Here is a 22477-nt window from a genome sequence, read left to right on the forward strand (position 1 = left end):
ACTTTATGAAAAACACACTTTTATGTAAATCTTTATGTGCATCTTTGAGTCTTTCCCTGGGATAAAATTACCGAGTCAAAGGGTAAAACATTTTTAGGGCTGTTTTCCTGAAAAGTTGTACTGCTGCTCCTTCCACTGCTAAGGGAAGTGTAACTTTGCAGTAACACCAAGTACATTTTTAGATTAAAACAACAACAACAAAACTTGAATTACTGAAAAATTTTGGTAATTGCCTTTTAAGTATTGTTGTTTTCTGCTTTTGTTTCTGATGACTGAGATGCAGAAAGTTTCTTTTCTGTATTTAAGGTGTCTCAACAAGCAGCAAAGTGTATTCCAGCAATGGTGTGTCCAGAGCTGACAGAGCAAATCCGGCGGGAGATAGCTGCCTCGCTCCATCAGAGAAAGGGCGATTTTGCTTGCTATTTTCTAACTGACCTTGTAACGTTTACGTTGCCAGCAGGTAACTTCAAAGTTGAATGTGAAAAGAAATTTGTACCTTACTACAGTTGTATTTTAATGTATGGGTGACAAATGTAGTTTTGTCAGAAAGCAGGTAACTCAGCTACAGTATTTGCTTCTTAAAAGTACTTAACTATCCTATTTACACTGGAATCGACCAGTATACGGCTACTCATAAACAAATGCTTTAAGTTATTTGGAAGGAAGACAGGAGCTGATAGTAACAGATTTTCTTTGTGAGCCTCAGATATTTAAAAAAATCTCAGTTTTACACATCAATTTTTCTCTTAGGTTTTATTTTAGAATAATATCAGTCTACTTTTCCTTTTCATGCCTCTGTTGTTTTGAAATTAAGTAGCTGTTGGTTACCTGGAGCTCTGATGGCGGAATGGTTAAGAGCTTGGCTGCTAACCAAGAGGTCAACAGTTCAAATCCTCCAGCCGCTTCTTGGAAACCCTATGGGGCAGTTCTACCCTGTCCTGTAGGGTCGCTATGAGTCAGAGTAGACCTAATGGCAATGGGTTTGGTTTGGATTGGTTACCTGGTGTTAGGAGATAGAATTTGAACATAGGCAGAGTCAGATTATTTGAATGACAGATACTGGCATTCTCTTGAAAATATTATTCCTTTCTTCACTCATTAAATTCATTTTTATTGTATTTGTGAAGCAACTTCATTTTTCAATTCAACTCACTTGAAAATGTCTTCCAGGACTCTTTTTACCACTTGACATTGAATAAATGCAGCAAACATCAAACGTTTTGAAAACAGTTTCTGAGTTCTGAATGTTTTTGGGCATTTACAAATGGAAGGAGATAATAGCTAAGCCAATTAAAATTGGAGCAAATTTCATTTGAAATTCTCTCTCTCTCTGTATATATGTTTATGCTTACCCCAAGTGATGATTAGATTTTTTATTTCAAATTTCCTTTTTTTTTCTAAATTTTATTTTTAAAGGTAATGCTGCTTATCTCTAGGTTACTCTATTAAGTAAACTGAATGGAGCATAGAGAATTTGGGGAAGACAACAAAAACAGACCCCTGTGTCAGAATTAATGTTGGATTAACTTTTATAAGAGGACTTTAAAGTCTTCATATCACAGGCCTGGACACAGTTTGAGAGCGCGAGAAGAGAGCAAATAAAAATCTGTGCGTAATTATTGGTCTGAATGTTATTAGATACATCAAAGTTTAGATGATGCAATACAGAGAAGTCATCTACGTCACACACACGTGCATGCAAGTTTTATGTGCACAGTTTTTAAGGCAAGCTACCTGACAGTCTTCAGCTGGAAGGGAGTTATTTTAGAGGAAGTTACTATTAAATGCTCATGTCAGGTTTATTCAGTTATGAAGCATAGGAAGATCTTTCAAGTCTGCTTTTTCGTTGTAGATATTGAAGACTTGCCCCCAACAGTCCAAGAAAAATTATTTGATGAGGTGCTTGATAGAGATGTGCAGAAAGGTAAGCAGGGAATTGAGCATGTCATCTACCTTGCATCTAATCAGTTAGCTTACTGCTTTGTTTTTTAAGTTTCGAAGTAGTGTGGCATATGGTCATCTTCCTTTATTATTAATTTAGATTTTGAAAAAAAGTCTTTAAGAACATTGTCATATTGCACTGTGTAGTTGTCAAGTGGATTTAAAAAATGCTCGTAAAGAACTCTTAACTGTGATAGAGTGAACAAAGGTGTAGCTATCAAAGTTTTTAAACCTTGGCGCTATCTACTTCCTATTTCAGAATGAGTATATCTCTATTTTAAACATTTTTAGAAAATAAATTGTAAAGAATTTGAAAGTTGAGTAAGTTATTCTAGAGTCACAAGATATTTCAACTACACACGCAAGAGGTTTATATTTCTGTTGGTCGAATTTATTTGGGTGTTTATTAGTAAATTACATATAAACCTATATATGTTTAGGGAGTGTAGGTTCTTCCCCCAGCTAAATATTAAGGAATATGAACATGTTATTTAAATTCCTCATTTAGAGTTAGAAGAAGAATCTCCAATTATAAACTGGTCCTTGGAATTGGCTACACGTTTGGACAGTAGATTGTATGCACTTTGGAACCGGACTGCAGGAGACTGCTTACTTGACTCAGTACTCCAAGCTACCTGGGGCATTTATGACAAGGACTCAGTGCTTCGGAAAGCCCTTCATGACAGCCTGCACGACTGTTCACATTGGTGAGCTGGCATTCATTCCTACTTAAGTCCAGGAGTGCACTTGCTGGATCACTTACTTAGCGGTGGAATACTTCTCGTCTCAGTTACGTTCTCTAGGGAAGCTGGGGGGAAAACAACTTTGATTTTGTGCATTAGACACTGACGAACGTCTCAGCGGTGTTTATACCTGTTCGCTGAGTTGTAAAATGGAAATATTGAAAGTTGTAGTAGCCTTAAATATCAGCAAGGTCTTTGTTCGTATGTTTAAGTAGTTAGGAGGTCATATTTTTGCTTGGCTTTAAGCAATTATGTTGAAATTGTATGATGAGTTTTTTTTTCTTCCTGAGGAGTTAGTCTTTTAAGAGACCATATTTCTGTATTTTGCAAATTTTCAAACTCACAGAAAAGTTTAAAAAAAAAAAAAAAATCAGTGCGACTGGCTGTAACACCTGTTTCATTTGCTTCGCCCTTGTTAACCTTTTGCCGTATGTGCCTGTCTGCCTGCCCAGACACTCCCCTTTGCGTCATTTTAGGCATCGTGGTGCGTTACCCTTCAGTATTTCAGTGTGCATCTTTGAAGAACAAGGATAGTCTCCTACCAACCACATCCCCAATATTACGCCTGAGAAATTCAGCATTGATTCAGTTATCCAGTATACAGCCCATAATCACATTTTTCCAGCTGTCTAAAAAAAGCCCTACTTAATTATTTATTCCAGAATCCAATCAAGTATATGACAGACATGAAGCTGCAGATTCACCCACAGAGGTATCAGTCACTGAAAACTGTGACCATGTTTATGAATTGTCTTCATTATCTAGTGCTGCTGTAACAAAAATACCACAAGTGGATAGCTTTAACAAAGAGAAAATTATTTTCTCACAGTTTAGGAGGCTAGAAGTCCAACTGTAGGGTACTGGCTGTAGGGGAAGGCTTTCTCTGTTGGCTCTGGAGAAAGGTCTTGGTTTCTTTGAGCTTCTGCTCCTGGGCGATCGTCATGGGGCTTGGCATTTCTCTCCCCCATCTCTGCTTGCTAGCTTGCAGTTTAATCTCCTTTGTACGTCAGAAGAGATGGACTCAAGGTACACCCTATACTGATCCTACGTCGTTAACAAAGACAGCGCATTCCCAATGGCATAACGACAGGCCATGGAGGTTAGGGCTTACAGCACGTATTTCAATCCATAACATTCAACAGTGCAGTCCTTACATTTATTTGACTTGCGGCATTTCCTTAGTTCTGTGCATACATTATCTCATTTAGTTATTTTATAAATGAGAAAATTGAAGTTCAAAGAGACTAAACTGCCCATTGGTAAAGTTAGTAAGTAGCAGAACTCCTTTTCAAGTTCATACGATTTTCCCTACATCAGAATAAAAATGTTATTATTTTCTCCTATAACTAACAGAAGGTTTACGCAGTAATGCTAATGGCCCTACTCCAAATACGCTTATTACCCTAGCATCTTTTCGTCATTCTTGAGCACTTACTTCCTGTGGATTTTGTTGTCAGTAGTTAAAGAGATTCCATGAAGTCCATTAGACTATAAACTCCATGGGAACAGGGATTTTGTTTCACTGTGAAGGATCCAGTGCGTGCAACAGCCTGGCACGTAGTAAGTACTCAGTCTGTACTTACTGAATGAAAGTGCTGTCTTAAAATTTGTCAATGAGAGCAGTAGGATTACTTGAGAGCTAAATGGAAGTTCAAAGCATCGTGCTGTAAACATACACAGTCATTCGGCAGGCCTGGATGTAAGCTGATTGGATGTGTCATCAGGTTAAAGAAGGTCACTACAAATGAATGGTTTAGTCATTCTGTCTTTGTCCAGCAGTGGACTTTCGTAGCCTGTGTACTTTGTGGCTTTTAGTGGAGGTGGATACTGTGGATTGATCTGGCAGTATGGGCAAGACCGTTCCTATTATGAGGTGGGTTCCTCAGGCTGGGTAGGCCTGATGCCATTAAACGTTCAGTCCATCTGACGCCTCTTGATCTGACTGTGCTCACCAGGGAACATCCTGATGATGCTTTGTGTTCTAGGTGGACCTGCCTGCACACAGAGAGAGAGTGCTTCAGTTCCTGTGATAGTGGTTTCTTGGCCTTGTGGTTTACAGGTCTGTTAGTGTGGTTAATATGCATCTGCCCCAGAAAGATTGATCTGTTCTCTGAGTGTTGGTAAGTCCAGCTTCTCAAGACTGGAAGACTGAAGGCCAGATCTGGACTGTGGTAGATCTACCACTTTTGTGAGTCCTCTTTTAAAAAGGCAGCCCAACAGTCTTTCCTCTGCATAAAATCCTGGCAGTGTTGACAGTGCGTGGTAAATTTCGTCAGATGGTGTCTCTTTTGTCTAATTCAGAGTTTTAAAAAAAAGACATTCGTGGCTAGTAATAATAGTTTTGGTACTTATGCTGCCTGTTCTTCAAAGCTGGTGGTGGGTGATCTGGATTGGAGTTGTCACTAAATTTTGTATTAAGACTGGAATTCTTTGGTGGTTTTGGGTCATTTGAAATCCTAGAAGTCTAGCATGGAGGTAGGGAGAAAAAGAGAACTGTTAATTTGAGAGAGTAAATGGCCTGGATGGGGGCGTGGCCATTAGCGGGAGAGGGAACTAGGCTGAAAGATCCGTAAAGGTTGTTTACCACTTCCAGCAGATTTTTGAGAAGTAGAGGACCTGAGTCTAGATGGTGCTTCAGAAGTAAGATCTAGAGCCGGCATATTGTCAGGCTTCCCAAAACCAAGTGTACCTTGGCACCACCTCCTGACCCCTGCCATCTGTGACTCTTTGCCTGGTGTTTCCAGGTCAGGCAGAGAAAGCTACACTGGTTGCAGTGATAACAGAGATGTCCGTACAGTAGCTTGGGAGTGGGGTGGGGACAGAGAAAGCATTGTTGCTGTAGAGTTAGGCTTCAGTGACGTGGGTTAAATACGTTAGCCCTAATGGGTAACAACACTTCAGCTTTTGCCTGTGTTGAGTTGTGACAAGTTTGTGTACTGGGCTTAGTATGACTGTGACAGGTAGAATGAGAAGGGGTGAGCAGTCCTGGGTCCCATCCTAGACTAGGAGGGGAGGAGCGAACATATAGTGCTCAGCTTCCTGCTAAGATGCGCTTTGCACATAATACAAACGAGTTGGGATGAGACGTTTTCTTAAGTCACGTAGAATATCTAGTAAGAACCAAGAAAGTAACTTTCTTTTATTTAAACCCTTTCCTCCCAACACTTCAGGATAGGCTATTTCTGTGTGTTGGTAACTGTGCTATTCTGTTGGATACTCGTGATTTGAGCTGACCGAAGTCCTCAAGACTGAGTATTCTACTTGCTGTCAATCGACATGCCAATCCAGTTTCTCAGAGAGCCCAGTGGGGGTAATTAACGCAAGTAGGAGAAAAAACAAAACAAACCTCAGGACAGTTATTTTAAAATTAATTATTATGATTTTGGTAAAGGTATCTGTAGCTTTGTATTATAGTTACATTTTTCACCGTAAGCTGCCACAAATGCTGTTTAGAAGTAGAACAAACAATATTTTTTTTAATCTGCCCTCCCCAGATACATGCACACAGTGTCTCTGCTCACCCTGGTAGGTTTAACTATAGTAAAATATTAACTGGTAAGGTTAAAATGCCTGAATTACAGTTAATTCTTGTCTTTTCTATTTTTTTAAACAGCTTTCTCGAAATGTAATTTGCATACCATGAAATTCACTTGTTCAGTGATTACTAGTAAATCTACACAACTGTGCATCCATCACCGCAATTGAATCTTATTTCCATCATCCCAAAGAGAAACCAGTTCTCACCCCCAGCCTCTGGCAACCACTAGTTTACTTTCTGTATCTGTAGATTTGCCTTTTCTGGACCAAACAAAAAAACCAAACCTGTTGCTGTCAAGTTGATTCCGACTCATAGCGACCCAGTAGGACAGAATAGAACTGCCCCGTAGGGTTTCCAAGGAGGGGCTGGTGGATTTGAACTGCTGACCTTTTGGTTAGTAGCCGTAGCTTTTAAACCACTGCTCCCCCAGGGCTCCTCGTTTCTGGACATTTTTTATAAATGAATCATACGATATGCGATATTTTGTGACTGGCTTCCTTCACTTAGCATAATGTTTTCCAGGCTCATCCGTGCTGTGGCATGTATCAGTACTTTGCTCCTTTTATTGTCAGATAATATTCCATTGTATGGCTATATACCACATTTTGTGTCTCTCTCCCTCTTGAAAGACATTGGGGCTGTTTCTCCCTTTTGTCTGTTACAATGCTGTGTGAACATCCATGTATAAGTATCTCTGGGGACATGGGTTTTTGTTTTTATTTGGTAGATACTTAACAGCGGAATTTCTGGCTCAAAGTGTCTTTTTGATTATAGCCATTCTTGGTACGTGTGAATTAGTATCTCTCGTGGTTTTGATTTGCATTTCCCTAATAACGGATGATATTGTTTATTGTTTCTTGTGCTTATTAGCCATCTATATCTTCTTTGGTGGAGTATCTTTTCAAATCTTTGGCCTGTTTTTAAATGGGTTGTCTTATTATTATTATTATTATTTTTTTAAATGGGTTGTCTTATTATTGATTCGTAGATGTTCTTTATATGTTTTGGATACAAGTCCCTCATTGGATATATGATTTGCAGATACTTTCCTCCAGTCTGTGGTTTGTCTTTTAAGTTTTATCAGCTGTGTCTTTTGAATTTGGATGAATTCCAATTTATATATTTTTTCTTTTTTTCCTTTTCTTTTATGGCTTGTGCTATCTTTACCTAGCCCAGGGTCACCAAGATTTACTTCTTTGTTTTTTTCTAAGATTATTATCATGTAGGGTCTGTGATTCAGTTTTTGCTGATTTTTGTTAATGGTGTGAGTTAAGGGTTTAAATTCATCTTTCTGCATGTAGATGTCCAACTGACCCAGCACCATTTGTTGAAAAGACTTCTTTTCCCACTGAATTGCCTTGGCATCTTTGTGAAAAGTCAGTTGACTGTAAAGGTCAGAGGTTTGTATCTGGATCTAAGTCCTGTTTCATTGGCCTTGTGTGTCTGTCTTTGTGGCAGTACCACACCGTCTTTGTGAGTGTGGCTTTGTACTAAGTTTTGAAATTAGGAAGTGTTCATCTCCAGTTTTGTTCTTTTTTTAAGATCGTTTTTGCTGTTCTAGGCCCTTTGGATTTCCATTTAAACTTCAGGATCCAGCATGTCAGTTTCTGCAAAAAGACTGGCCGAGATTTTGATAAGGGATTACATTGAGTCTGTTGATTAATTTAGGGAGTATTGTCAGTTTGACAATATTGAGTCGTCGGTCCGTGAACATAGAGTTGATTTTTGAATGTTAAACCAAGCTTGTATTCTTGGGATAAATTCCACTTGCTCATGCTGTATAATCCTTTTTATTACTAGATATGGTTTGCTTATTTGGCTTGTCTGTTCTCAGTGAGCCAGATAGCTTCAGAGTTTAGGTGTTGGTTTGGTGGGGTGATTATTTGAACATGTTTATTTAGAAGTATATTTTATTGGACTCCTTTATTCAGTAGTCTTCTTGAGGAGAGTGTGATCATCCTGTAATTTCTGGCCAACTTGGCTGTCTCATCATAAAATGATTTTAGGCAGTAACTAATAACTGCATGCATCCCTCAGTTTGTAAACAAGTTTCCATGTCTAATGAGATTTCTCACTGAAACTTCTCAAAACAATATATTCTGTTACTGGTGTGCTAAAATGTTCAGACATTTCAAAGAGGTATATCCATGTTTTGAAAACATTTGGCACCATGATAAAAAAATTCTCGGTTACCTGGATATGAAACATTTTTCTAGTGTAAGTTAGAGAAATGTGGTCTTACCAATAGGCTAGGTGTCTCCTCACTTCAGAGGTCATGACTTGGCTTGGTTTGTAAGACAGTGAACCCCAATTCTGAGCAAAATTATTTCTGGTTTTGGGTAACCTTATACTTGATGTAAAGAAAAAGAAATTACTAGATTCAGGTATTTAGAGGGGTATTAGATATAAATCGTTTTTGTAGTTGTAGTGATATTTTTTTGGTTTGCTTGTTTGAATTATTAGATGATCATCAGTGAAATTGTATTATTTATGGGAAAGATATCTCAGGGAAGTGCTTTTGATATTCTTACGAACACATGGGCACTTCCCGCCTGTCCTATGTGCAGTGATCCCTAGGGACATACTGGAGATTCATTGTGAAATGGCGTGTCTTTGATTGTATCCACCATTTCAGATGACTGTTTTTTGAGGGGTCCTTTTTGAGTGTGTAAACCACTAAGTACACAATGGAAATGAACTGTTTTCATCACCAGTGTGTGCAGCTTTGAATGAAAATTGAGTGGGGTGTGAGCCAAATTCTGGCTGAGGATATGCTAAGAGATGTCTGCTGGCAGATTGGAGGCATTTTTAATTTGAAAAAATATTGCAAGCCAGATAAAATTGATGAAATTCTTTTCCAATGAATGCTTAAAGACTATTAAATAAATGCTTGGTACATTAAATGTACCGTTTATAAAAGACTTGTTTTTTACTCTTTTGCTTTTTTAGGTTTTACACACGCTGGAAAGACTGGGAGTCTTGGTATTCTCAGAGCTTTGGTTTACATTTTTCCTTGAGGGAAGAACAGTGGCAAGAAGACTGGGCATTCATACTCTCTCTGGCTAGTCAGGTAAGAATGCTTCAGGGCAAGTTGCTTCTGTGAGAAAAGTTAGCCTCATGGTCTAAATCCCTTGTTTCCATGAGCAGACCACGTTGGAGGCAGTGGGGTACAAGGCAGAGAGCACTTGACTTGCCATCAGATGACTTGAGTCCCAGTTGTGACCGCTGTTTGTCAGCTGTGAGCGTAGCAAGTCCTCACTCTGCAGCACAGGGAGAGTAAACCACAGATGTTTCTCGTGTCAGATGTTAAGAAAGGAAATCCTGTCAGAGTGAAGATAATCTTGTCATGACGGTAAACACATAGTCTCCAGAGTTTTCTTCATGTATGCTGCCCTCTCAGGAAGGTGGTCTTACCCTGCCTCCAGGTTAGCTCCTGAAGTGGGCAAATAAGGGATCACTGAGCCAGTAGGCACTCTTCTGCTGGTGCTGGTGCTCTTCAGAAGGCTCCCCGTGAGGAGGCGGCATCCGTTGTGGCAGAGGCAGCGGGGAAGGTGCAGTCTGCTTACTCTCAAACGAATTACTGTTGACAGGAGTGACTGCTGATTAACCTGGGAATGAACTTTCCTGAGGGTTGCTGACAACTCGTATTTCTCAAATGAAGCCGTCCTGTAACACGGGACCGTGTAAGATTGGCCCGTTTAGACTTTGATTTCATCCTAGTTTTAGTTTGTGAAATGTGTTCAATATACCAAACTGTAAAGTTCAGATGTATGGACAACCAGCCACTCCTTGTCTTTCCAGAAAGCACCGTAGTTCTATTTGAACCCTGAGAAGGAAGTAGAGGCTTGAACTTTGCCCTGTAGCTGTCCCTTCTGCCACTGGGTGGAGTTCAGTGGCTGTTTCACACCTGAGACACATGCCCTCAGTCACTGTAGTTGTAGTATTGAGTTAAGGGATACTGCTGTTTAAGCGTGTGTGAAACAACAAAGCTCATCTTTTTACTTTGAGAGAACTTTGTTGTAGGCGGTACTAACTTTCATAGATGATTTAACCAGAAGGCGATTAGATAAAAGTATGCTTTTTGGTTCCTGAGATCGAAGAGTGAATAGTGAGATTAAGCGGGGTGGGGGGAACTATCTCAAAATATTTATCCATTCTGTTTATTTCTTGAGTCTGGGTAGTAAAGGATGCCTGTATATAGACTTTGTAGATTTCTATTACAGTTTTATTGGACTTTGCCGTTTGAGGAGTCAAGTGCTTCCTTTAAGTTGATACTTTTTTCTTAAGATAGTGTACTCAGAGATGGTATTGTTTTTCACACATCATTTTTCCAAGGATGGTAATAATTATTTTAAAGTTAAATTGCTTTTTTTCTTGTGTTCTGTACAGCCTGGAGCAAGTTTGGAACAGACACACATTTTTGTACTTGCACATATTCTTAGACGACCAATTATAGTTTATGGAGTAAAATATTATAAGAGTTTCCGGGGTGAAACCTTAGGATATACCCGTTTTCAAGGTAAGCCATTGTGTGAGTGTTTGAGGGCCCTTGTTTACTGTTCTGATGTGGTGTGCAGCCACATCCTGAGGAGCCAACTGTAAGGGAGGACCCCAGGGTGGGATGTCGGTGTGGCGAGGGCAGCCTGCTCTCACAGCTGTTGTGCTCTTCCTTCCCGTTTTCAGGTGTTTATTTGCCTCTCTTGTGGGAACAGAGTTTTTGCTGGAAAAGTCCGATTGCTCTGGGCTACACGAGGGGCCACTTCTCTGCTTTGGTTGCCATGGAGAATGACGGCTATGGCAACCGAGGTGCTGGTGCTAACCTGAATACAGATGACGATGTCACCATCACATTTCTGCCTCTGGTTGACAGTGAGAGGAAGCTGCTCCACGTGCACTTCCTTTCTGCTCAGGAGGTAAGAAGCCTGTTTTTCCACAACTACTTCTAGTAGTAAGGCTGTGCCTGTCAGGTGTGGTATTAACTGCACTACCAGTTAAATGTTTGGATTTGGTAGTGGTAATTGCCACTTTCTGTAAATATGGTCAGACAGGCTTCTTACCTTTTCAGAACTACAGTAGCTTGTGCTGTGGGTAGGGAATGGAGCAGTGGACTAGAGCCCAAATCCCTGGCTCTGCCTTTGGGGCGGCGAGTGCTAAGGGGAAACAGAAAGGTCTGGGGCGTAGGGAAGGGATGAGGGTAGTCGTGGGGTTTGTGGTTTAAAGAAGGTCCTTGGGGAGGGCTTCACTGAGGCGGTGACTTGAGAATCAAGAAGACCTGAAAGAGAAGTGAGTTTTGCAGAATCTTGGAAAGAGAGAACAGCAAGTGCAAAGGAGCTGCAGGCCAGGGTGGCTTATGGGGGTGGGCACGGCGAAGGGAAGGTCACAAGGTCAGAGGTGGCAAAGAGTGCTTTGAAGGCCGTTGCCAGCTTTGGCATTTACTCTGGGTGGTGAGCTGGAAAGCCACTAGCCAGTTGTGCTCTGAAACACAGGCTGCTTAATTTTAGACTAGATCCCTGGGCAGTGGCAGGAGCAACAGGTAAGAAGCTGTGGCAGACACGGGGGGGTGAGGGCTGGTACAGACCAGGCAGGGAGGTGGTGAGCGTCTGCGAAACAATGCTCTTAGAAAACCCATGTTTGTATAAAGTGATTGGTCTTTAATATAGTAGTAATTATAAAACTTCTATAACCTTGACATTAAGAGAAAAAAATGATCCACAGAGTACTCACCTTGTCATCTGTCTGCAGTTGAGATTCTTTCTGGCTCACTCTTTGCTGGGATCGGTTTCTCAGATTTGCCATATTAAGTTCCCTTCCTGTCTAGCTTGTTCCGATAGCTTCCCTTTGATGTCTTTTTTTATTCAACCATAACAGTCATCAAACCGATTTTTCATCAAGTTGACAAGAGGGTGAAGCTGTGTCAGGCAGTTTCCACAGACGTGGGAATTGTGGCTTCGACCTTTTCATTAGTTGTCATCCTATCAGGCTGCTAAGTCTTCTTCCCTCTTGTTCTGTGCCCTGCCCTAAAAGCTAGGTACCGAGGAGCAGCGAGAGAAGCTGCTGAAGGAGTGGCTGGACTGCTGTGTGACCGAGGGCGGGGTTCTCGTTGCAATGCAGAGGAGCTCACGTCGGCGAAATCACCCCCTGGTCACACAGATGGTAGAGAAATGGCTCGACCGCTACCGACAGATCCGGCCTTGCACATCCCTGTCTGATGGGGAGGAAGACGAAGATGATGAAGATGAGTGAAGAAATCGGAGCGGAAGGCATCGGCTCTGTGACGGCCTGGAGTTAGTGTGGTGCTCCAAGCAGTGTTATGGAGTGGCATGAACCCAGTCTGGCGGGATCTGCTGGGAAGCGGTTTCCCGACCCACACCCAGCGGGGTAGTGCATCTGCCGGGTGTGGGAGGAGACAGAGAATGTTGGACTACAGTTTGTAAAAAACTAATTTTATTAAGACAGAACTTTTTTGCCTCCTTTCAAATTGTAAATCTGTCTATAAACGTAACGCATGTGGTTGTGTAAGAAATTGTGTAATAGGGAAAGTTGTACCAGCATCTCCATATTATTGAGATTTTTTTCCAGCATGGGCACTTACAAAAGCACATGGTAGATGACTCTTTGTTCCTTTGAGAGATTCTTTTCAGTAGAACTTGGCATTCAACTTTAACTTAAAGATCCATTTTACATACTGAGTACCACTAGAGCTCGTTAGAGATTTGAAAATTTTTTGTGCAGATTATCCACAGTAAAACATAAAAATTAAGAAGATTTTATTTTATTAATTTAGTTCCTGTTGTGCCCGATAAAATAAAATCAGATCTTTAAGGAACAAACTGCAAGAAAAGCTAAGAATTTTTTATTGAGTGACCTTCCTATAGTCATTGTTCCCTTGATTTGAAACTTTTTTTTTTTTTATATTACTATTTCATCTTTTTAAGTTTTCTGATATGCCCCTTTTCAGTATTTAGGTATTTGTTTGGAAGAGTGACCTAAAATGGGGGTGTTTACTCCAGACTTCTGGCAGCCGTCTGTTTGGAAATAGTCATTCCCTGGATGCAGCTGAGGGAAGTAGTTGGGGAGTAGGCCCACTTGGAACTAAACGAACTGTGTGAAATTTGCTCACTCGGACTTTATTGAAAATGTTACGATCCCAAATTGCCATCGCAGAGGGTCTTCAGATTCTTCTTTTAGCAACTCTGCTCTCAACAAATCCTGTTAGAAGAAGGGTGTGCCTTTGTTTAGGCCGGTGGGAATACCAGTTCAGTACAGAATAAAAGATTTAAAAAATGCAGTAGGATGGTTTAAATGCATTGTATAATGAATTTCTCAGTGTGTACTCTGAGAACTTTTGCATGTTGGTTATTTGTGGCTGTTCTTAAGGCCAAAATTACAATCTTAGAAAACTTTGTAAAAAAATACTATTTGACCACATCAGGTACACATTCAATACTGGGTAAAAATTTCAAACCTGTCATCTCAGGAACACAAAAAGACTGTGTCCCGAGAAGTTCTTTGTAGACTTGATGTGGCAAGAAATTTGGAAAGACGCCATTTATATATAATATATATGGCATTATATATGTATTTTTTCTCCCCTTTGATGAAAAGGCTGTGAAAACCTTTTAATATTTGCTTCTTGCTTTCTTCTAAATTCTGTTGAGATGGTATTGAAATGTGCACTTCATTTAATGCTGGAATACTAAAAACAGAAAAATGTCCATGATGTCTTTAGTTCTTTCTCCCCTCTCTGAACGCTCAGTGAAAGGTGTTCCCAGAATCAAAGGATTGTTTTGCTGCATGCTAAAACTTGGAAGAAAAAAATTATTTGCAGTATGATTCCATATAAATGAACTTTGGCATGTTTTAGTAATGGCCGATGGTACAGTTCCAGGTGTTTCTTACAAATTGACTATCGTCTGCTTTCATTTTGGTCAATACTAAGCAAGTAAGTTTTTAGGAGACTACTGTTCTGCTTAGTATAGCATCTGTAGTGATTTTTCTCCATGTAGGAATAATTCCCTAATGGGCAGTCAGCCTGTTAAGCATAAACTGCCCTCTCAATTGAGGAGTCCAAAGAGCAGTGTTATGAGGGAAAAGTATCTTGTCACTGCCGTCCACATGGCAGCTGTCGCTGTCCAAAAAGTGGCCTGGTGAGTGGCCTTTCCCTTGAGTTGCCTCACTACTTTATTTATTTATTTATTTATGACCAGTGACCCTGAGCACATCTAGTTTGACAGGTACCATATTCTTCCCTGTGGGAAAGGATTACAGATGACTTCATTTCCTAGGTTCCAGACTCCCATCAACAAGGATGGGTTTCAAATGGTATTCAGAGCAGACTGGCTGTTAAAAGCCAAATTTTTGGATGAATCAATGCTATGTTAAGCTCTTGAATTATTAAACAGCCATAATTTTTGTCCCAAGATGAGCTTATGTGGTTAGGTGACAGGTGCGAACATCTTTTGGCTGACTCCTGCTAGTACACTGTCTGATAGATTTAGCCCCGCGGGCTCCCTGTCTGGGGAGATTAGTGTGATGTTTTGTGTTCTGACCTCTTCTTCCTGGGGGGTGGGGAGGTCAGTGTCTACACTGAATCATTCCCAAAGGACTGTCTGGGCCACCAGGCGTAATTAAACAAAACCCAGGCGCACCATGGGTGCATGGATTGTGGTTTTGACTCCCAGGCGCGTCTGTGCCAGCCTTGCTTGATGTGAGGACAGCACTGCTGCTCATGTACGGTTGGCTTCTCCTTCTCGCAGACATTTTCATTCCCTCACCGTCCATTTAAGTGTTTGCTATGAAGAGAATGTTTGAACTGTCCTTCTGCCCCCTGGGTCAGTAACTATGAGCGCTATCTCCCTGTGGAGTGGTTTTTATAGAATCTTTCATGGCAGAGTTGGGATGGTGGGAGCACCTTAAAATGAGCGGAGACAAGGTCAGTCAGAGGTTGACACTTTAAGAGGCTGTTTTGTGTGTGTGCTTTGTTTTTCTTTAAGGGCTGAAGGGGAGTTTGGTACCTGGAATTATTGGATGTAATTGACACTTGTAGCCACCACTAGTTAGAAAGGTTGGTTAATTAATACTGAAGTTTTTAAATCTATGGAAATGGCTGATGTTAATTATTTTTGAACACTTCTTTGTAAATACAATTATTAGGTTACCCCCCTTCCCCCAAGTTTGAGATTCACCCCCCCCCCTTTCATTCATTAATGCTTGAGCAGGTAATTTTGCTTTTGGGTAAATTAAAATCAAAACTCTGAAACTTGACCAACTTTGTTTCTTGAATTGATTTAGTTATAACCCAGTATTTCATCTTAAGGATGGCATGATTTGGTAAAGAAGGACTTATATATAAGGTTTTGATTTAAACTTGATCATATGAGGTAATTGTCAGTACTGAGTCTGGTTATAGAATAGGCAGATAGAAAGCAAGTTCTTGTTAATATGTTAAGTAACAAAAGTTGGAAGTTGGCCAACTGAAAATTCAGTTGCCTTTTAACATCTCAGAGAACTTTTACATTGGGGAGATGTGCTTGAATTTCAAAACTTAACAGAAATTTTTATTACTTTTTATTGAAAACTGCACTGAACGCTAAATGTCCACCTTTACAATAAACAAGTACAGTAACGGGAACGCACACGAAAACAAAACAGAGTTCTGATCGCCATTTTTCTGTTTGGGACAGTTTTAAAGTTTTTTTTTTTTTTTTGTCACAAAAACAGGAATGTACCTATACAAAGGCTCAAACTAGGCCATCTTTTTAAACAAAAAGGTGATGATTCACAAAAGACTATGAATATAACATGTAACTAGTTGATACAAATCTAACAGGATTTGTTAAAATCAGTCACATCTAATAACACATCTGAAGTGTTCTTGTATAAAATATCACGTGAAGAAAAGAAGACTTTATCAATGTCTAAAAAAGTGGGTTTGTTTATAGACAATCTGACAAGTTACCATAAAAAGTGTTTCCTGAGACATAAGGAAATGCAACATTATTCTTCTTGAACCCTTTCAGTTCAAGACTTTCACTCAATAAAATAGCTGAGGATCTGAAACTGAGAAAATATATCTGAGTACAAACAGCTTGTGAAACTTAACACTCTTTTTTTTTTTTTTTTGCATCATCAGAGGGTATTACTGAACTTACAGCCAACTCGCCCGCTCAGTACACAGTTCAGCTGTGAGGAACACGTCTCTGGACAGGCACCTGTACTGTCTTCAATCCTCTGCCGGCAGTTGTCTGACAGGCAAACGGTTTTCTCCCCGCTTTGTTGTAATTTAATCTTCCTATTAGCAAGAGGTAACCAGCCCCCGTGGACCGAAGGGACTAGAGTCGTCGGGTGGGGATTTCCTCTTTACATTTTTTATTTTCACGTTTGGAACTCTTGATGCAACAATCGAGAGCAAGGTGCTCTGGACCTGCTGTGCCCAAGGGACTGAGAAAGGAAAAAGATCTATTTATTCTTGGTGATTTGATGCACAGATGAGAAACTTAACACACAACAACAGGAGTGGGTCGTTAATGATCACGCCCTAGTCTTTCGGCGCTTCCTTCCGTAGCACGGCACCTTCGGGTTTCCCAGTCTCGTTCTAGCTCATTTTTAGTTTTAACACTGCAACCGCAATGATGCATAGTGTCCAGAGTCAGTTAAGAAGACTGTCCAATCCTTTTTCTCGGAGTTCTCCTCTGTTCACTGTCTCTTGGTCCCAGGTTTATCTGAACGATTACCTTCTGACATCCTATGCTATTGCTCGTTGGGGTGCTCTCGATTGTCCCCATGTTTTGTGGGCTGGTTGGGAGAAGGGGCTTGGGAAGGGTGTGCCACTGTGGGGAGGTTGTGAGTGACGGGGATGCCTCCGGGGATGATGCCTTCCATGGCTGCAGGAAGTCCTCCCGGGGCCACGCCCACGATGCCCGGTGGGTATCTGCTGAGCACAAAAAAAAACAGGGTGGTCAAGCTAGTGTTTACGGGATCTCATTTGTTACCCTTTCTACCCCCAGAGCGGGGCAAACTCTAGACTTTGAAATGAAATGCTGGTACCTATAATCCTTAAAAAAAAACTAAAAAAAAAAAAAAAAAAAACCGGGACTATGTTCAAGCACAATACTGGGCCACTCACATTGTAGGTTGTAGTTAGAGCAAACCAAACAGGAAGGTAAGTGACCTAGACCAACTGTGAATGTTGATGGATGCTGGACTGACGGCTTGGAAACTACATTTTGTACAAAACCAAGTGTTTACTGCTTATACTCAACAGAAGGCAGGAAGTATTCTGTAGTAACAGGCATGGCTTCCAAGGAGCTTATTCCTGTGCCCCAGGGCCTGCAGATGTGCAGATTGCAGCTGTCCACCCAGTCCCTCTCTGGGGCTACCTGAGGGGTGCCATTCAAACGTCATGCTTCCACGTGGGCAAGCTTCATACTCCAGGCACACCCCAGGGCGAGGTGCCGCGTGGAAGACGACACGTCGTGTTAGCCACCGCCAGGACATGACGTTTCTTAGGCACAAGTGGAGCTTATTTCTGGCAGATGCTTTAGAATGATCGGATTCCTTCTCTCAGAGCCATCAAACCCTTTATAATTGAGGAACAGGGAACAGAGGCTCCTCCCCTGCCCCCTCCAGTCACAACCTTAGGCTGGTCAGAAATCCCAAGGACTGCCCAGGAGGACTCTGATGGCTCTGAATGAACCCACTGAGCATGTCTCAGGGTGCCAAGCAGGGACAGCTCACTCACGTGAAATAGTGCACTACAGATGAGTGAGAAAACACAAGTAAGCCCACGCATACCCTGCTGACTGGGTCATCCGGCCCCGGTGCCAGGGTAGTCCTTAAAGGGTGGGGGCAGGGGAGCCTGGTGCAGTGATGAGCTCAAGCAATGACAGAGTGGGGCTTTCATAAACCACGCCAAGCAGAAATAGGAATGAAGCCATGTGACCTGGGAGGAAACCGCATAGCTTCCTCGGAGTCAGAGCTTTCATTCAGGGGTTCTACGGTGGGGCAGTGGTTAAAACTGCTCGGCTACTAACTGAAAGGTCAACAGTTCGAACCCTACCGGCCGCTCCACGGGAGAAAGATGTAGCAGTTTGCTTCCGTAAAGACTTACAGCCTGGGAAACCCTAGGGGGCAGTTGTGCTCTGCCCAGTAGGGCCACTTTTTGACTCAACAGCAGTGGGTGGTGGTTTTTTTTTTGCCGGGGGTGGGGGTGGGGTGGTTATTACACAAAATATACTCAACCCCTCCCTCCCCCACACCATCATCCCCATACACCTTTCTTCTCGATGGTTAGAGCAGTGGCTCTCAACAGGGGACGTTTGGCAATGTCTGGGGACATTTTTGGCTGTTCCATGGATACTGGACATTGGAAGACCCGAGAGGACCAATTTTTCTTTAGAGACAAGTAGATAAAAGTTCCCTCAAGGGAGGGACACTAGCAGACAAATTCAGTTCCTCTTCTCACCTGTATGTGGCACCATTGAGCTCTGGATGAATTGCTTGCTGATCTATTACTGACCAAGGAGCTGTTGTGACAAAGAATTCCTTGTTCACACAGTTTCTTAGGCTTTCTGGGATGCGACCTGCAGTGGGATCATTGAAGTCAGGCATTTTTTTAAGGGTCAGAATGACTTAAATATTATTACCTAAAACGTGTGTACTGATAGAGAAGACTGGTATTAAAACTTCCGAATCTGTGTACATTGAAGGGGCCAAACGAAATGTCCAAGTGCCCAGCTACCTGAGATCCTCAATGCCGGTCTCCAGCCAGAACCACAAGGAGCTGCCCTCCTGCCTCCCTCTGGGTGGCCACCCTCCAGAGCTGGCAATGCTTAACACTCGCTAGTATGAGAGGGAATTGCTTTCCTCCCTGAAATTAGTTCAGAGCTTACACAAACAGCCCAGCTCACACAGAACTGAACTGACTTGGTGACCCCTACAAACTAAGTCCACCCTGTGGTGAGCCCCCTGGAACCACCTTCGTGCGTGAACCCGTCGTGTTGTGTGAGCAGAGGCGGCTCCCCACAAACCCTGGGCCCTGTGGGGGCTCACCTGTGATCGCTCGGCGGATCTCGGTGGCAGCCGCCTCCCTCATTTCTAGCGAGGCTTGTTCGCTATACCAGGCCGTGTGCGGCGTGCAGATGAGATTTGGTGCGTCTTTCAGCGGGCCTTGAGCGAAGCTAGGGAATGCAAAAACGAGAGGCCCATGAGCTGCAGCATGGAATGCACACCACACCGCCACCCTACTCCTCGGGGAACACTGGCTGCACAGGTGCCCATGGAGGGAGGGCCGTTTTCCATGTTTTATAGGGCTTGGGAGTTTCAGCACATACTCATCCTAACTCCTAAAAACGGTGTCAGAGGTCGTCGGTGGACTATCGAAGGCCTGCCTCTGCCCAAGATGAATCAACATTCCAGGGCAGAGGTGAAGCATGTCTACAGAGACCAAAGACACACCACCGTTTCGCCGCCTTCCCTGGCTGGTTGACTTGAGGGACCTTCTGGCCCTTCTATAAGGAGTGAGATTCCAGCACAGTACTCAGAAGAGCTGAGCTTGTACACTGCGCCTGCGGAGCTGCCCACCCAGCACCAGGGTGTCTGGGAATGCGCCCCAAGTTCAAAGTCTATGGTTGGGTGTGGACTTGGCCCTGCAGGCTCCCGTCTAGACTGGAGGCTAGAGCTGCAAACCCCTCGCAGTCCCAGCACACCCACCTGAAAGGCTCTGACTCGTGCACGTCCAGGGCTGCCCCTCGTATTCTTCCTTCCTTGAGGGCCTGGGCTAAGGCTTTCTCGTCTACCAGCCCGCCGCGGGCTGCGTTCACGAGGAACGCACCTTGCCTCATCTAGAGGGAGAAAGAAAAGCCGGTTAAAGGGATGACCGCTTCATCAGCAGGCTTTTGTACCGAGGCTTCACCAAGAAAGCCACAGGCCAGGAGTGCAGCTTGCTTATGTGTGTGCAGCAGTTGGAGGGCAGGGGTGAAGTCTGCCCATCCTGGGAGATGGACACCAGGTGGGAAGGTTGGGGACTGTGACCTTCACCTGCCTTGTGGCCAACTTCTTGGAGGCCAGGCCTGGCTGGCTGCCCGCTTCGCACGGCTCGTTCTGTGGCGCAAGGCCTCACCTGGCCCGCCCTCTTTGTCTCGGGGGACGTGGTTGTTCCAGGCTCACGGGTGTGTCCACAAACCACTGCCCATCCCCGCCTGCACCCACAGTGGTGCTGTCAGTTTTCACTAGAACCTTCCAGGGCCTGAGCGCAGCTGCATTCAAATTACCTGCTTGATAGTAAAGTCATTGATGAGGTGGTGGTTATGCTCGTTGAGGTTACAGTGGAGGGACACGCAGTCGCTCTGGTACAGCAAGTCCTGCAGGGTGTAGATCCTCTGTACGCCCAGGGACCGCTCGATCCCATCCTGCAAGTAGGGGTCATAAAATATGACGCTGAATCCGAAGGCCTTGGCTCGAACAGCGACCGCCTGCCCCGTGCGACCTGTGCGGAGACAGAGGGTCCGGGTGAGAGTCCACGCCCCTCCTGCCTGCTCAGAGCCCCACCGCCCGCTCTGTGACCTCGAGCCTGTTGGCCAAAGGTTAGTGACGCTGGAGGCCGGCACTGCCACCAGAGGTGACCAGGGTTGAAGTGGGGACCAGTGTTCCGGGTGAGGGGCCACAGGTGCTCTGTCCTGTATTGGACGTGACAGGCCGGTTGTGATTTGTTTGTAAACTTCATTCATTGTGGACATTTTCGGTCATGCACAAAATTAGGAAGACGTTCGAATGAACCCATGTCCTCCGCTTCAACAATCACACCAGTACCCTCCCGTGAGGATTATTCCCCCCACCCCCCCGACTTGATTTGCACAGCAGGATTTTGAAGTATGAACCTCACTGCTTTACCACTCTCAGTATCTGAAAGGGGAAAGTATCCTGCCTCGTTACCGCTGCGTTTGTTTGTGGTGAAAGGATCAAAACTGCCTGCCTCAGGCCGGCCAGAGCACACACTGACCGCGTGGGAACTGCTCTCGGGGAGCGGCAGTGGTGCTCGCTTTTGTGGCCAATGCTTGGGTGTGGGATGAGCCCCAACCCACTATGGGTCTCCTGCCCCTCGCCAGCGTGCGTGAGTTAAAAATGGGCACCATGAGACCAGATACGAAGCTTCCAGACCCCTCCATGGCATCCCCTGCCTAAACCCACTCTGCCCTGGCCTTGTGCTTCCCAGAGCTTGAAAACAAAACGGTTCGAGTGACACAGCCTGGGCCACACTGGGAAGGACTCAGGATAAAACCGCTGTTGAAAAGTGCAGCGAGGGAGGAAGGGGAGAAGACGCGTGTTCCCAGGAAGGTGGGTTCTCTCCCCTTCTGCCCAACAGCTACCTAACTGGGCATGACCCAGACAGCCACCACGGCGTGGAAGCTAAGGTTTAATAAGGTCGTTGTGATCAAGGGGGACAGCTGCAGGGCAATCAGTGGTCACCATCCAGCATGTCATCCCTCCTCACTGTCACTGCTTGGATGCAGTTAATGAGGAACTAGTCTCTGTACCTCCCACGGGGGACCAGAGAGGCAGGCGGGGCTTGTGAAACAACGCTGGGGAAACACAGGGTTAAGGACCCCACCGCATGGCCACGTTGTGAACATCCTCAGCCTCTCTCGGCAGCTTCAATGTGAGAACACAGCCTTCCCGAGAGCAGCTCCAGGGCCGGAACGCCAAGCCGAGGCTCAGGGACAACACACTGCTGCCTGTGGCTGGGCGGTCGGCCTCAGAGGTTTTTTCTCAAATTCACAAATCCTGGTCTTTTCACTGGCTTCTACTTGAACCATCAGGCTTCCTAGCAAACTTATGGACCCCCAATGACTTCATCCCATTACTGACTTAACTAACAGCCAGTCCTTGGCAGGATGACCCAACTGTCCTGGCCTCTTACAGGCTCCCCCTTCTGACGTTTGTGCACGGTCCCCACCTCGAGGCTGCCCTCATTTGGTCCCCAGCACCAGCCCTGGATGAGGCGAAGCTTGGGACTTCCCGCCCAGGCCACCCCGCTGACGCTGCAGGGGAGCCTTTAGGACAATGGCCGATTCTGGTCCCTAACAGGGCGAGGGCAGCAGCAGCCAGCGCCCCTTGTCTCCCAGCTGCAGTACTGGAAGGCTACAGAGAAATCTGAAAAGGCACCGTGACGTAACAGACAGTGAGGGCACGTGGGAACCAGGAGGACTGGCCTGAATATGCCAGAAGGGTCAGGAAAGTGGGATGACAAGTCTAGGAA

General features: G+C 43.9%; 2 protein-coding genes across 5 annotated transcripts in view; one reads left to right on the plus strand and one right to left on the minus strand.

The window, feature by feature from the left end:
* The window catches only part of ZRANB1 (zinc finger RANBP2-type containing 1), a 41894-nt gene extending 25963 nt beyond the window's left edge, over positions 1 to 15931 (plus strand). For 2 of the 3 annotated variants that reach the window (XM_004374925.2, XM_023730051.1), the window contains exons 4-10: positions 307 to 460; positions 1853 to 1924; positions 2450 to 2648; positions 9172 to 9292; positions 10612 to 10741; positions 10906 to 11135; positions 12247 to 15931. In XM_004374925.2, coding sequence (XP_004374982.1) covers positions 307 to 460; positions 1853 to 1924; positions 2450 to 2648; positions 9172 to 9292; positions 10612 to 10741; positions 10906 to 11135; positions 12247 to 12465 — 1125 coding nt within the window. In that variant the 3' untranslated portion in view covers positions 12466 to 15931. The remainder of the gene's footprint in view (positions 1 to 306; positions 461 to 1852; positions 1925 to 2449; positions 2649 to 9171; positions 9293 to 10611; positions 10742 to 10905; positions 11136 to 12246) is intronic. The other variant, XM_023730050.1, reaches the window with a different exon arrangement.
* CTBP2 (C-terminal binding protein 2) overlaps positions 15774 to 22477 on the minus strand; it is a 119535-nt gene continuing 112831 nt past the window's right edge. Inside the window, exons 6-10 of one of the 2 annotated variants that reach the window (XM_004374927.3) lie at positions 20493 to 20707; positions 19933 to 20063; positions 19273 to 19400; positions 18686 to 18803; positions 15774 to 17152 (exon numbers count right to left, since the gene is read on the minus strand). In XM_004374927.3, coding sequence (XP_004374984.1) covers positions 16972 to 17152; positions 18686 to 18803; positions 19273 to 19400; positions 19933 to 20063; positions 20493 to 20707 — 773 coding nt within the window. In that variant the 3' untranslated portion in view covers positions 15774 to 16971. The remainder of the gene's footprint in view (positions 17153 to 18685; positions 18804 to 19272; positions 19401 to 19932; positions 20064 to 20492; positions 20708 to 22477) is intronic. The other variant, XM_004374926.3, reaches the window with a different exon arrangement.

This window comes from Trichechus manatus, unplaced genomic scaffold (genome assembly GCF_000243295.1).
Source record: "Trichechus manatus latirostris isolate Lorelei unplaced genomic scaffold, TriManLat1.0 scaffold00031, whole genome shotgun sequence".
Classification (NCBI taxonomy): domain Eukaryota; kingdom Metazoa; phylum Chordata; class Mammalia; order Sirenia; family Trichechidae; genus Trichechus; species Trichechus manatus.